A 14,352-nucleotide genomic window follows, 5' to 3' on the forward strand; every position below is an offset into this window, starting at 1 on the left:
TGATGTCCCAGAGACTCTTCATTGTTCTTGTGTTGATTATTGGAAAGTGAAACTGAGAGACTCTGCTCTGCAAAGTGTGATTTACTAGCTATGAAAAGTGAAACAAGCCCTCCCGAGTGTGCAAAGATTCAATATGGTTTATATAGATAGAAACAGCTGAACCAGAGTAGAGACTTTTCTTATGGCCAGAAGCCAAACTACCTAGCAAACAACACACTGAAGCTGTTATCACATCAGTTGCTGCGTGCAGGTGCTTATTTGTTGGAGTGATGTTATTTCACAGCAGTGACTGACAGGCGTTAGGAGGGCGTGACAGATTTAAAAAAAGGTTTGTCTAATGTAAAAATGCTGCAGGGAAATTTTGATTTTAAAATGTAGAAGAGCTTGATTCTAATGATTCTGAACCACACACACCTTGGCATTGGCATCATTGTCCTCGGTGGTCCTGTGCACCTCCAGCAGTCCGAATATTTTACCCAAATAGTACGGCATGCACCGCCCTGCTGAGAGCAGTCCTCTGGGGACGGACATGTTGGCAGGTTCGCATTCAGAGACGACTTTCTGGCTGAAGTGTGTGTTCAGAATAATATCACAGCTGGAGCCCTCTGTGGAAAGACTTTGCCTAAAAGAGAGAAAGTGCATAAGATTTAGAGTGGAGCTGTTGTTGAAGTGCTTTTTCTATTACTTTTTCTTACATGCTTTTTCGACTGTAATTTCTCATTGATTGGCCCAAAAGAATTAAGTGTGGGAAGCTAAATTCCCCATAAACTGAAACATCTTCGAGGTATTGGGCTGTGTTGAGATTACACTGATAACAGATGCAAAAACACAGACTTTACATGAAATGGATTATGTTGTTGCACAAACTTGAGTGGGGGGGTTGGGGGTGACAGCTCCAGACTGTTTGAATGTCAAACTCTGATAAGGTACCAACCACCTCCGCAGATCTGTTCGCTGTGTACCACCCAGCATTGGGCACAAGTTTGAAAACACTAACCTCCTCCAAGGCAACTTCAGATACACAACAGATGCATCTGTCCTCTTTAGCGGAGGTACATCATTTTCCATGTAATCGAGGCAGCACAGCTTGATTTTCAACAGTTTCCAAATGTGACATCATCCATGGAAATGTACATCAACACCATAAACAATTTAACATGCTGCAGGTTTGCTGATGAAAAAATACAAAATCAAATGCAAAAACTGCGCAGTGACCTCAGGTGCTCTTTTGCTTCTCTTTCATTTTTACCGTGAACAGCTTAAACTGGTTTGTGCCAAATGTGGAACTTCTCCTGAGAAACCACAGGGAAGGTTTCTGTCTGTTCAAGTGTTTTACAGAAGCTCATCCAAATGAATCACACACCTGAGTGGTACAGAGACCTGCGAATACAAGAACTTGAATAGGAGCCAGATAATTATACGGTATAGTGTTTTTCAGTTTAGTTTGAGTTACGACTTAATTTTTCCAGGCGTTGAAGGATAATGGTATGATGATGGCTTATCACTGAGTCATAGCCAAGTGCACTATGTGACTGGAACTGCCGTGCGTGTCACATCTCGTCTTAGACATGTGGTGATATGTGAGACAGGGAAATAAAACACACAAGATAAGTGGAAAAAAAAATGTTTGGACATACTATGATAACAAGAAAGGAAAATATTATTAAGAAACCAAATTATTATTTTAATACAGCTGCCATTTTTAAACACACCTAGTTTTAAGGAAAAAAAACTAGGTGTCATTATTAACAATTATTATCAAGTTATATATTTGTAAGATACATTTAAATAGACAGAAGAGTTTGGACTCAATATATAACATAAACTGCAGGCTCATAGAATAAAATCAATCTCTTCAACACTATGTCAAGAAAAACTGAAAATTAAAGTTAAACATTAGCCACGTGTTATTTACTGCAGTGTTTGTGCTTGATTCATTAGTGTGTATATACAGCTCCTAACATCCGTCCTCTGTACATGCAGTACATACTGTATACTTTCCACTACAGGTGCAGACACGAGCGTGACTCATCCATTAGTCAGTCAACAAAAAATGTATTCACTGTTATTTTGACAGTCAATCATTATGGAGTGAGTTTTCAAATGAGCACAGCTTTTATAAACTGGTTATTTTCCTAAAAACTACTTAATAAATGTGCGAAATTAGTCAACAATTCTACTATAATAACATGTATTATCTGTTTGTACCACAGCTTTCATCCAAAGGACTTATAAGAAGAATACATGAGAGCTGGAGTGCAGGATTGTATATATAAATGAATGTCCTTAACAAGTTCACACAATGCTGATTAATCACATCAGTGGCAGGTAAATCTCTCCTTGTTTCAAAGTAAACTGGAGTTTTAAAGCTATTGTCTGTGGGGACATTCCTGCGCTGATCCACAAGTTGAAATACTTACTTTTAATATATTTATTTAGTGGGGCTTTTCGCCTATATTGATAGGAAATCATGAGGGGGAAATAGGGAGAGTGGAGATGACATGCTGTGATGGGCCGGGCCAGAACCGAACCGGCGACCACTGCAGGAGGGCTCAATACTTATCATTCAATAATATAATAATACAACAATGGCAGAGGCAAGTCCGCAGAATACTTTTGCTGTAAATGTCTGTTCATTGTGTTGTATTGCTACTTTTCCTTAAGTAAATCATATGAATATGTCTTTCATACATCCCCACACCTTACACTGACTCATCTCACCTACAAACCCCCCCAAACAAACCCCCCTGTTATCAGTCCAATATCTGAGCAGAGATCTGCAATCAGTAAAAGATATGTCATGGTTCGTGGAGCAGAACGTACTGTACACTAGTTCAGGTGCAACATCCGTACAGGAAGTGTGTCCCGGCTGTGAGCAGGTGAGTGGGCAGCCTGTCATCATCACACAGGTAGCCAAGTTAAGGAGTGGCTCCGGCTGCTGGCGTCACAGCTCGTAAGTGAATAATCCGTGCAGGTATGTCCGTTCAGTCCGCAGCCCACGTACGACAAGGCGTGGGAGGTGGGAGGAGTCAACCTACTCACTGTAGGAATTACGGGGGAGGATCAAGCCTCGAGTGTCACACCGGAAAGTCATAAAAGGAATTTTACCGGCTACGCGGATGCTCTGAATTCTGGGTTTTTCCACTATGGCCTGTCTTGTAGCAGTTAAAGAAGGAAACTCTAATATCTCTTTAGAGAATATTTGGCCTCTCATCAACTTTTCAAGGTTTTGTTTTTTGATTTGTTATGATTTAGAGATTTTTTTTAAATTGAGTTAAAATATTGATTGACTTAAATTTGGACCAAATGCTCTAACTTCTGTGAGTAATTTGCACAAACAAAGAGGATGAAAGACAGCCTGTTCACATGAAAAAGAATAAAAGGGTTTTTAAGGGTGGAGTGAGTGGGAAAGGGGGAGGCTCTACTATGTCTTGTAATTTCATGAATATAACATAACATGGAAGGAGAGGTGCTAAAGCAAAAGATGCTCTCTAAACCAACATATGTTTTCAATCTCAGCCCTCTGGCTCCCTCCACTCTCCGCTCCCAAATGCTCCAGAAAATAATCCAACAGTGTTTTTTCCCCAGCTTGCTGGAAATGACCTAACTACTGCCAGGAAGAGGAATGTGAAGCATTCCCTGGAGCTGTTTGTGACGTCAGAGCGCAGAGGAGGCCCCTGTGCTTCCGCCAGCCTGGATATTCCAGAGTACACTCAACCCCAAACTCCCAACAGCTGGAGTCAACTGGTGCTGCCTCGCTCCAACTCCAAAACAATCCCCAAAGACACACACATGACCCCCCCCTGTGAGCCCCTCTGCTCCCTGTGTGAGAGACTGCTCTTCACATCTGGGCTCTTGCTATTCTCTCTAGTTTGAGCTGAGAAACTTATGTTAATACTTAAAACCCCCCAAATAATTACAACTTTTTAATTATTTTTCAATATTCAATGAACATGTTAATCTGCAGTGCTCCTGCATGTCTACTAAGCATTATTCTGTGTGATTTAGAAAACAGTGAGTCAGTCTTTTATTGTGTAACATGCCTCGTAACAGTGTCTCTTTTGTGTAGTTTTTGATCAGGTGCCCATAGATGATTAAGCTTAAAATAAAAAAAAATGACTGACCAGAATAAAGTTAATAATTTACAAAAGGTATGTAACTCTACCCATCAGCCTGTGCTACTTTAGAGATACAGATATAACATGTAACTTGAAACTTCCAATTACAGTTGAATCAACAGAAAACAAAAAACAATGATATGTGATACTTTTTCCGATTGTGAGATGTTTTAGAACTGAATATCTGGGGTTCTGGATTTTGTTGAAGAAAAACAACAAAAGACGTCATCTTGGGCTTGTGACATGATTTTTTTTCTACGAACCAAATGAATAATAGAAAACATAGAGCTGATCAATCAAAGGGAGAAAATTCTGAATTTTACTTTATCTCATAAAATCAGTCTTCAGGCAGTTTGTGCCGAAGGATGCAGTCATTTTATTTCGTTTATTCTGTTTAGTTTGGGTTCTTCTTTACAATTAATGCTTGTATCAGCTTTTAATAATGTGTGTTGATATGTACATTTGCATGTACTCTTTCTAATTCTTTATTCATTTTTTATGTTTTAAGTCAATACCTGACTGCTGAACACAAGATGTCTCCGACACTGCAAAGTAAATTCTTCATTTGTGCACTGCAGGTTTCAGCACATGCACCAAAGTGCACAATCAGGGTTAAACATCCAGGTGAAGTGAGCTGACTGGGACTTTACAGGGTGAAACTTGTTGCTAGCGCTCACCATGGTGGGTATATGTGGACGATATCTCCGGCTGCAGGAATCAGCTGGGCGGCAGTCTCTCGGTTGAATAACACCAGCACACGAGCTCTCTCCTCAGAGACGGGGTCGCTGTGATGGTGGCCCTCTCCAGGAGGCCGGTGGTGTGCACAGTGCACCAGTTGCATGCTGCAGTCCTCCTTAACCTCCAGCACTTCCAGCACCAGCACACCAGGCCTGTCCACTGGAGAGCAGAGCAACAACAACACAGATGTTCAGTGTGCGCCTGTTAAAGTGCGTGCGTACCAATGCTCTCAGAGTCTTGCTCTCTGTGGGCCTTATTATGCATGATGAGAGTAATTCACTTTTAGCATTAGAAACATTTGCACTGCATAACTGTGAAGCCGTTACTGACTCAGTCTGAGGTGGATATAAAATTGGAGTCCCACCGGGTGAATGTGCAAATGCTTGGAATTTTACCACAGCTCAGTGTACTTTTGGCCCGAACAATAAAGTTAACAGATAAATCAAGACAATGCCCTGAAGCTATATATCAAATTGAGATAAGAGAGTAACTTGGCTGAATGCAAATTGTGTGTGTATACTTGATTGCATTGAATAGAAAAAAACTCAGGCAAAAGAGCTCACGGTTGTTGCAGTTTAGTGACTGTATTTTAATCTCAGAAAGTGGCCGGAGGGAGAATCTTAATATGCAAAGCAGTAAATCATATCAAAGGATCGCTAGAGAACTATTCTGTTGTAACATGCATTGGTCCAAACACGATTGTTAAGAGCTTCATTTGTGCTCAGTGCATTTAGGTCCCAGATTACAAAATCATCAGAACAAGGTCAGGCAGCAGACCAGAACGAAACGATAGTGCACCAGTCCTCCATTTGACCTATAATGACCTGATAACTCAAAGTAAACAAATCCTGCTTCTTGCGAATGTGCAAGTAGTATTACATCACACACCAAAATTACTACAGCAGAGATAAACAATTGTCCTTTAACATTATTAACCAGTTTGGTAGCAGTTAATGTGCCCGAGAATCATCTGAAAAAGTCTGATTATACACAAAACAACATTCACACGTGTACTAAGAAATTATCAATAATTTGTTCACATTAAACGCAGGCAAAGTATTAATTCTCTGATCTAGCTGAAAGGAATATTTGTTATCATACTCTAACCGAAAAAAGAACAACCCTGTTCCGAAACATTAACCGGATCAACCCCAAATATCACCTGTTCAGTAATATTAGAACTCTAAAGATGCCAGGTAAAAATTGCGCCTTTTTCTCATTAAAAAAAGCCCACCATAGCTAACAATGTTACATAAAGACCAACACCACATCCTTCCACCAAGTTTTGTGGACACGTGTCCCGCAGGTTTTGTGTACTTTTGCTTATGAATGGACAAACGGGGTGAAAACATTATCTCCTTGGTGGAGGTCATAACTTCTTGGAGAACAGCATCTGATGTAAAACGATCAAAAACTCAATGTAAACAGAATGTGGAATCTTCAATACAAAAATAGAGACAACAAATATTTATCAGATTAAAAAGAATAAACCACATTATAAACCTGTTCTTCACCCTTGTCAAACCATCGAGTGACCACAAACTCTTTAGGAGCATCATGTGGGTGTTTTCATTTTCCACTGGCAACTGTCACAATCAAGCTGCTGCTTGTGTCCTATTATCTTAACAGATTCAAAACATCAAGAGAGCACAAGTGGTTTGGTACACCACGGAAAGAAACAAAAAAAAGAACTAGGTAAGCAGTTTCCTGTCACCTACTTATGTAGTTCATGACCTACAGCCAGCACTTCCTCCTCAGTGCGACCTCTCCATATAATGTTTTTTTTTTTAAATCACACCTGCTTTGAGAGAGCTTCATCCCACTCACAGATCAATGTTCATTGTTAAACTTGAATGGTTAGTCAGGTGTGTGTGCATGGGTGTGTTCTAACGTGGATCACCTGTTGTTGTTGTTGTTGAGGTGTCAGAAGTTGACTGGTGCCTCCAGAAGCTAATGGCTGACCTCTGTCTGCACTGGAGTCGATTCAGCCTCTCAGCAAGACCTCCGCTGTGCGACACACACACACACACAGAGATGCACATGTGATTAACTTGCACAACGCAAAGCTGTTTATTTCAAAGAAAGTGAAGATTTTGTGATGCAGACACGAAGCTGTCAAAGACTACTGATAGTCATCTGTCAGATTGAGAGGGCTTGGAGATGGAATGACATTTAGCACCCAAACCGTGACACCAGGTGTCCCTTTCATCATCGGCTCTGGTGGGGAAACTTTACAGCCAGAGTTTGGCTATCAGCTTTGGCAGCGAGAATACGTCATTTCTACTACGTCGGCTTCCATTATGAAGCAATACACTACAGCACTTAATATACACCCCCCCGACCGCCTTATGCAACACAGACCTGCCAGAAACTGTATATTTATGAATATGATAATGTTTGATACAAAACTTTCCTGAAGCTTTTTGAGAGACATTACTTCAAGTTTACGTTTACAACATCACAGGTCAAAGAGGTCAGAGTTTGTGGGGATGTTGTGCTGGAGTGTGTGAATCGAAAATGTGTTTCTAATATTCCTTTCCCCTCGTGTTTGTAAATGGGTTGAGCAAAACATCTGAAACACGTTTCAGTATAAGCAGGTCCGTTCAACATCACTGCAACCTACACCCTGAATAATAAACACAAAGTTAAATTAGTTAAATCAAACCTGAATAATATTATCTTTGTAAATGTAAAGTTTGTGGATGCGTTTCATTGGATTGCATGAGAATTTACATGTGTAGCCAATAAAGTGGCCACAGGATGGGTATGTGTGTATCTATTATAGCGCCCTGAGAAGATATTATTCTGACTTTAACAAGCAGGTTGGATATTGGCCAGATGTGACTGATCCATTTTATTAGACACAGTGTCATTATGTCATTATACAGTTCTACTCCATCATCATTAGGCCTTATCAGGAAGTAGACTAAGAGGCTTTTTGTCCCACAAAGATCCCTAACCTCATGTTGTCTTATATTAAAACCATCCTAATGAGTTAATACATATTTCAAATTTGGGGGAAAGGGAATATTAATATTAGATCCAGAATTAAAAGACCCTGAGCGGTGATATGAAAATTGGTGTCACAAGAGGAAAAAGTTGGACCTACACGTCTCTAATGTGCAGAAATCAAACCTTTGTAACTTTCTTCTCTTTTTAGCCGAGTCTTCTGGAGTCTTGGACTGCCGGTCAATCTGTTTCTGAGGTGTCTGCAGCATTGCCTGAGCGGATCTGACCCAGTCACCGACTGACCTTCTGCTGCCCTCACCAGTGTGGAGAGAAAAGCTCTCCGAGTCCAGGCGACTTGGGGTCATCGAGTCACCGATACTTTGCCCATCAGACACGTAGCCTGAGATCTCAAGCTCTGTCACCTGGGGATGAAGGAGTAATTAGCGATTAATTAAGTAATAATAATGAAATAAATAATTTGACCCAGTTTTGAAATGTAATTTTCAGTGTTGAATGATAAATACACTGTGAATCAGGTGGAAAATATTTTTTTTCAAATAACCTCAGCACTCCAATGATGAGTTAAAAAGATCAATAAACTGAGTTATGTGGGTGGTTGTGGTACACTGACACACTGACAGGCTGACTAATAAACAAGATATGGTAACAAAACAATCTTTTTTGCTGCATCACAGCTCGCTGCACCGGAGAGAATCAGCTCTCATGGAAAAATCCATGAGAAACCTGAGTTCTGTCATGTGCTGACAAGACCAGCATACCAGGCTCTGTCAGCCAACATGCTCTCTTATTTGAATCAACTTGACCCTGCTAGGCAGAGTGCCAGCAGACGTCACACTCAAACCCAGCCACAGAGAGAAAGGAACACTATGTCCCTGGCCAAGGCTCAAAAATGTTTTCACCCGGCACTGAAAGCATTGTAAGGGCTCTGCTCCTAGCAGCTTCATGCACTCGCATGTTTTCCTGAACAAACAGTAGTAAAACTACGTTTATAGTCTCCGTCCGTACAGCCCTGATCTAGCGAGAAGCTGCTGTGGTGGTGGGGGCTTGTTCTTAAGGGACTCGAAGGAACTCAGCAACACGTTTCGTTTGGGAAGGGGGCCTCAGAGCTCCGCCTATCCACTCCCAGTGCTATCACAATAAAACAGAAATCTGGCAGACATATGTCAAGTGAGTCAGCCATGCATTTATCTGGAGTAATAAACTTTGACTTGGATTGCGATCTTCCCCCTTCTCCATCCAGCTAGATCCGGTTTGATTTATAGTTGGCTGTATAGAAGCAAAAGTCAAACTAGGTCTCTCCATCCTGATGTTCTACTGAAATCAATATAATACAACACTGCAAAATAATGATAAATATGCACATTATAAATCCACCTGCTACAAAGCTTAATGCTTATTCAATTAAATATGCTCAAATCAACCTGTTGCACAAGCATTAGTTTCAGTATCTGAGAAACTTTAGTGTGTCTTTCTCGTGGGCCTCTGACCTCCAGCGTCCTGTTAGGTGATTACAAATCGTATGTGACAGCAGAGCTGATAGCAGCAAATAAACTGCGACAAAAGGAAGTAGCTGGGTCTGCGGGAGTGATGTTAATCTGTCAACAGGCTTCCTCTCCACAAACAGCCTGCAAACTCCAGTGCACTGTCAAAACATGGTCGTTACTGAAATTCACCATTTGTTTGTAAGCGTGATTGATTGACTTTAATTAGTGGGTACAGTATACTACGCTGTGATGAGTCAGATGTTTTCTTAAACCAGAGCTATCCTTTTCAATGACACTTTGAAGGAAGCACAATCTCGACCACATCCGTCCGATCATTACACGTTGTTATGTGTGCTGTAACAAGCCCTGTGTACCGTGTGGTGTCGGGCCTGAGCACCTTCACCACTCCTTGAACATTCTCTCCAAGCGAGAGCCCGGCCTTTCACAAACACTGCTCCTGAATAACTCCCGAGAAGAATAGTCAATCAAAGTCTTCAGATTGTGCAGCGAAGCCCACAAATGATTGACACCAAAGATAACCCCATAACTAATGAAACAACCGCTGTACCTTAATAAAATACATAGTATATGCATTGTCAAAGAAAAGAGTGACAATGGGACATAACTGTATTGCTTGATTTGTGTTTAAAATTGTGACCTGACCCCAGAAATATTCAATTTTACTGTTAACTAAGACAAAAACAATGCACAAATTCCCAAATCTGCACAGCTGGAATAAACAGTAAATTTGACATTTTTAGCTTGAGATAATCTTAAAAGTCACTAATGTAAGTTGGGTTTTTTTCTGTTAAACTGCGTTGAAACTCTGCAATGTTTCTACTTCCTTTTATTCTTAACACATCTGGATTTAAGAGGAGCTTCAGTCTGAATTAGAATGAAAACATTTCTTCCTTTATGCGTAGATATCTTCATCTGAAGGGGAAAATTTTGTGGCAGCTTGCCCTCCGCACTCAGTCAGCGTTTTATTTCTACCTCTGCTTGTGAACTTTGACAGTTTGGAACATGACTGAAGGAAGTGCTCAGTGCAGCTGCTGGTGTCAGGCCATTTGAGGACATTTAAAAATAAGGGAAATACTCCATCTAGTGGAGAAAGGGAAATTAAAACTAAAATGAAGTCACAAAGGGAACTGTTGCATGAAGTCTTAAAATGAACAATACCTTTAATATAATTTTATATTTTACAGGGAAAGAGCATGAATTTGTCTTTAATGCGTCACTGGGCTCTGTGAAAAGTACTGACACATATGTACCCTGTAGATGACTACATGCACTTTTAATTTGAAATACTATGAATCAATTAGAGAGAAAGACAAGTAGCTACATACAGCTTAAGAAAGGGTATGGCCCCACCTAGTGTCCTTAAATACAAATGACAACATTGAGACAACAGAAAATGTCTTTGTTCCTTTACTTCCACAATCTGAGTAAGTGTATAGTTCACTCACGTTTGTTGGTTTGGGCAGTAAATCTGGTGGCTGTTGTTCGAGAGACTCTGATTCACAGTCAGAGATTTGTTGCCTGCCGTCCTTTTCTACATGGTCCTCCGACTCATCCAGATCACTGTCTGTGTCTATGGCAGGGAGGTCGTCTGAAGAGAAGAAAAAAGAAAAGAAAAGGATGACAATCAGCTGAGAAACGAGTGAGAAAACTCAGGAAAAAAAGCTAATGTGAAGACTTTAACAAATTGTTCACATTTTCTGAACTATCCACTTACCTGCTTCTTTGCAAACACAATTTATAAGCACAACACAAAGTCCAGAAATGAGGAACCAGTTCGCCTGGCTCTGTCCAAAGGCAACAAAATACACTTACACCAACACCTAGAGGTCTCACCTTAACATGTAGTATCTCATCTGTTTAATCACTCAAAACCCAAAGGGTAATAACAACAGGTTGTGGCTTTGGAGGGGGGGGGGGGGGGTATTTCCTTGGCTACATTACCTGGAGACTCTGCTGGTTGCCAGACAACCTCACAGTGAAAAACAAAACTCACCACAGTTACAGTCAAGAAATATTCACGTGAATTCATATTTAACTTCAAGATAAATGAGTGGCATCAATATTCTCATCTATCTGCTGATATGGAATCAAATAAACGTATTTCCAGAATAAAATAGCAGCACCTAATAGGATGAATATTAATTGTAACTAACTAATATTGTGAATAAGAGAACGTTATTTTATCTAGGGTTATGATTTGATTGATTGGAATTTAATTTAATTTTTTTATTTATTTTTATTTGTATAATTACGTCTTTATTTACTTCCAGTTATTCTTATATTTTTATATATGTATTTTTTTTAATTATTATATTTAATCTTATTTAAGTTATTTAATTTCTGCCTCTTTTTCTTTACCCTGAGTGTTTGATTGTGGGTTGGGGTGTTCATAAACATTTGTATGTTTATAAATGTTTGAATGTATGTTTCTTATATGTAAAACTCAATGAATATATTGTTTAAAAAAATAAGTAAACATATTTCCCCAAATATTGATATTTTCCTTTACAAATACTTTGACAGCCTGTCTAATGTCAGGAAGAAGTTTCAAAACTCAGATGGTTAAACCAGACCTGGTGTGGAGTTCAGCCTAAAACAAGCCAGTAGATCCAGGACCTTGTGATTCAGTTACATTACCTCTATCAGTGCTGAGCAGGCACAGCTCTCTGGTGTAGGACTGAACCGGAGCCACAGATCTCCCTGGTCTAAGAACACGTGGTTGCTTCTGGGTCTCATCGTCAGATTGTTCACCGTCACTGGAGCTCCACGCAATGTGCACCGGGTCCTCACTACAGTGACCGGCATCGGTCTGCACTAGGCAAACACATACATAAGGGGGTAATATCATAGTCATAAACTAAGAGATATTCTGTCAATTTAATATAAAATTCTCATTGCAGATACCAAAATATTTTGTAATTTGTTCCCTTACAGAGAAAAGTACATATTCTTAAATCCTACTTTTTTATTCACCAAAGGAAGCGAAAAATGAAAAGTATATTGTTGCTGAACAGTGTCAAATTAAGTGTATAAACATAAAACTATCAAATAAATGATAATACAAATGATGACAGACTTCAATGTCCTAATCACTGCTGTGTTGAATGAATAAATTAGAGAGAACAACAAATTACCTAAAGCCAACTTTCTTATGGTCGACAGTTTTCTTCCCGATGACTTGAGGTTCTGGAACAAAAAACGAAAATGTATCAATTAGGTAAATAATTTCGAAGCAACAGGGAAATAAATACACAGAGTTTATGTGAAGTTAACCAAATTAAATTTTAAGACTTTTTAACACAAAAAAAAAATGCAAATCAAAAATATTTCTTCAGGTCAAATTGCTATCATAAATACATTATTAGTAAAGCGCATAAACTTGCTGACATTTGCACCACATGTTTGTCCATACTTTCTAGCTGTATGTAACAATAACAAACCAATAATGTACTGAAACAAATGACGTGACCTCATCTCTTTAATGTATTACGGTACAGATGCCAACATTGCCAAGAGCCTCTGTATAATGACAAATTTAGAGTGACAGATTTCGCTTACACACCTTTAAAAGACACAAACTACTACAAAAAGGAGACAGATAACATAATTCGTGGTTAAGTATAGGAGAAGTTCAGGTTTTTTGTATTCATCTCTACCCACAGACAAACCCATTGAACCCTGATAGACACCAGAAAACTGATAAATAGGTAAAACAACCCCAAACAGCTAAATTGTAAACATCTCCATTATGTCCCCCAGGTGTGAGTTTAATGTTCTCATGCACAGCAGGCAAGAAGAAAAGTATGTTCCTTTGAACATAAGATGTAAGACTTTCTAATATCATCTTAAAACTTACAAAGAAACACCTAAAGACTGTACTTTACAATACTTTTAAAAACCTGCAGATACAATAAAATGCATAAGACTGTATGAACCTCAATCCCCGCAGAGTCCAGGAAACTGTCTCCACACTTGTCCCAGCTCTTGGCCGAGGACACGGATGAGAGGGACGGTGTCTCTCTCCTCTCTCCCTGGACACCGTGTCCAGAAGCATCATCCGGGAAGGACACACACTGCAGATCCCTGGAGAACCGTCTCCGCTGCTCAGAAGAGACAGGGATGGAGATGGAGCAGGAGAAGACATGCATCAGACTTAAAGGAAGTTATTCAGCTACTAAAGTTAGCCTTCCTGCTAACGTCCACTAACAACACATGAAATGCAAACACCATCTGTGCCCTGGTCTTATTCCTGTTATTAAAATATATATTTATCAATACATGTCTGACAAGTTGACTCCACTCAGCTGTGGGAGGGCAGCAGCTAAAGCTAACTAGCCTCTGAGGCTAGCAGGTTAAGTTGCCGCTAAAGCTAACGCTAGCAGGCAGGTTCCTCACCTTTCTGGAAGTCATGGCGACTGGAAGTGAAGACGAGTCCGCTGCTGCCGTTCACACGTCAGACAGAAGAGAGTTTCACCTACACATCGCTGCCTGGGGTGTCTCCGCCGGTGCTTTGCTTCTTTAACTAGGTCTTAAATAAAACAACCCGAGGTGAAGAAAGAGACTGGCAGCGGTTGCTCAATCTGAGAAGGGGTGTGTTTGATTATCCAACAACGTGGACCGGAGGCGGGCGGCTCCGTTCATCAGCTTCCCATTCAAAGTAAAGGCCTGATTCCAGAGTTGAAGTAGTTTACTGTTTGGTTTTAATTTTCGACTCTTTATCCATCTTCTTCAATGGTCGTGCATTCAAAATTGAAGTGGAGAAGTTACATTTTTAGTTATAAAGTAGGTCATATTGTTAGTATTGATTTAATATATTTTAAGCAGGATATTACTGTAAATTACTTAAAGTAGAGCTAGTAGAAATAATCTTTAGTATGTTAATCTGTAGGATGTTATATTATGAAATGAGTTATGCTCAATGCTATTTTCGAAATGCTGCTATGATAAAAATATAATTGAATGAATAGTAAAGGACACATTTTCACTTTTAAAAGTAGTTTAAAGTATAAATCATTAAATAG

At 39.7% G+C, this 14,352-nt stretch overlaps 1 protein-coding gene across 1 annotated transcript in view; it reads right to left on the reverse strand.

The window, feature by feature from the left end:
- Positions 1-13,897, reverse strand: part of spidr (scaffold protein involved in DNA repair) — a 31,914-nt gene extending 18,017 nt beyond the window's left edge. Inside the window, exons 1-9 of the mRNA XM_061084080.1 lie at positions 13,727-13,897; positions 13,267-13,431; positions 12,466-12,517; positions 11,969-12,145; positions 10,777-10,919; positions 7,992-8,227; positions 6,757-6,863; positions 4,796-5,015; positions 415-622 (exon numbers count right to left, since the gene is read on the reverse strand). Coding sequence (XP_060940063.1) covers positions 415-622; positions 4,796-5,015; positions 6,757-6,863; positions 7,992-8,227; positions 10,777-10,919; positions 11,969-12,145; positions 12,466-12,517; positions 13,267-13,431; positions 13,727-13,741 — 1,323 coding nt within the window. The 5' untranslated portion in view covers positions 13,742-13,897. The remainder of the gene's footprint in view (positions 1-414; positions 623-4,795; positions 5,016-6,756; positions 6,864-7,991; positions 8,228-10,776; positions 10,920-11,968; positions 12,146-12,465; positions 12,518-13,266; positions 13,432-13,726) is intronic.
- Positions 13,898-14,352: the final 455 nt, after the last annotated feature.

Source organism: Limanda limanda, chromosome 13, assembly GCF_963576545.1.
Source record: "Limanda limanda chromosome 13, fLimLim1.1, whole genome shotgun sequence".
Classification (NCBI taxonomy): domain Eukaryota; kingdom Metazoa; phylum Chordata; class Actinopteri; order Pleuronectiformes; family Pleuronectidae; genus Limanda; species Limanda limanda.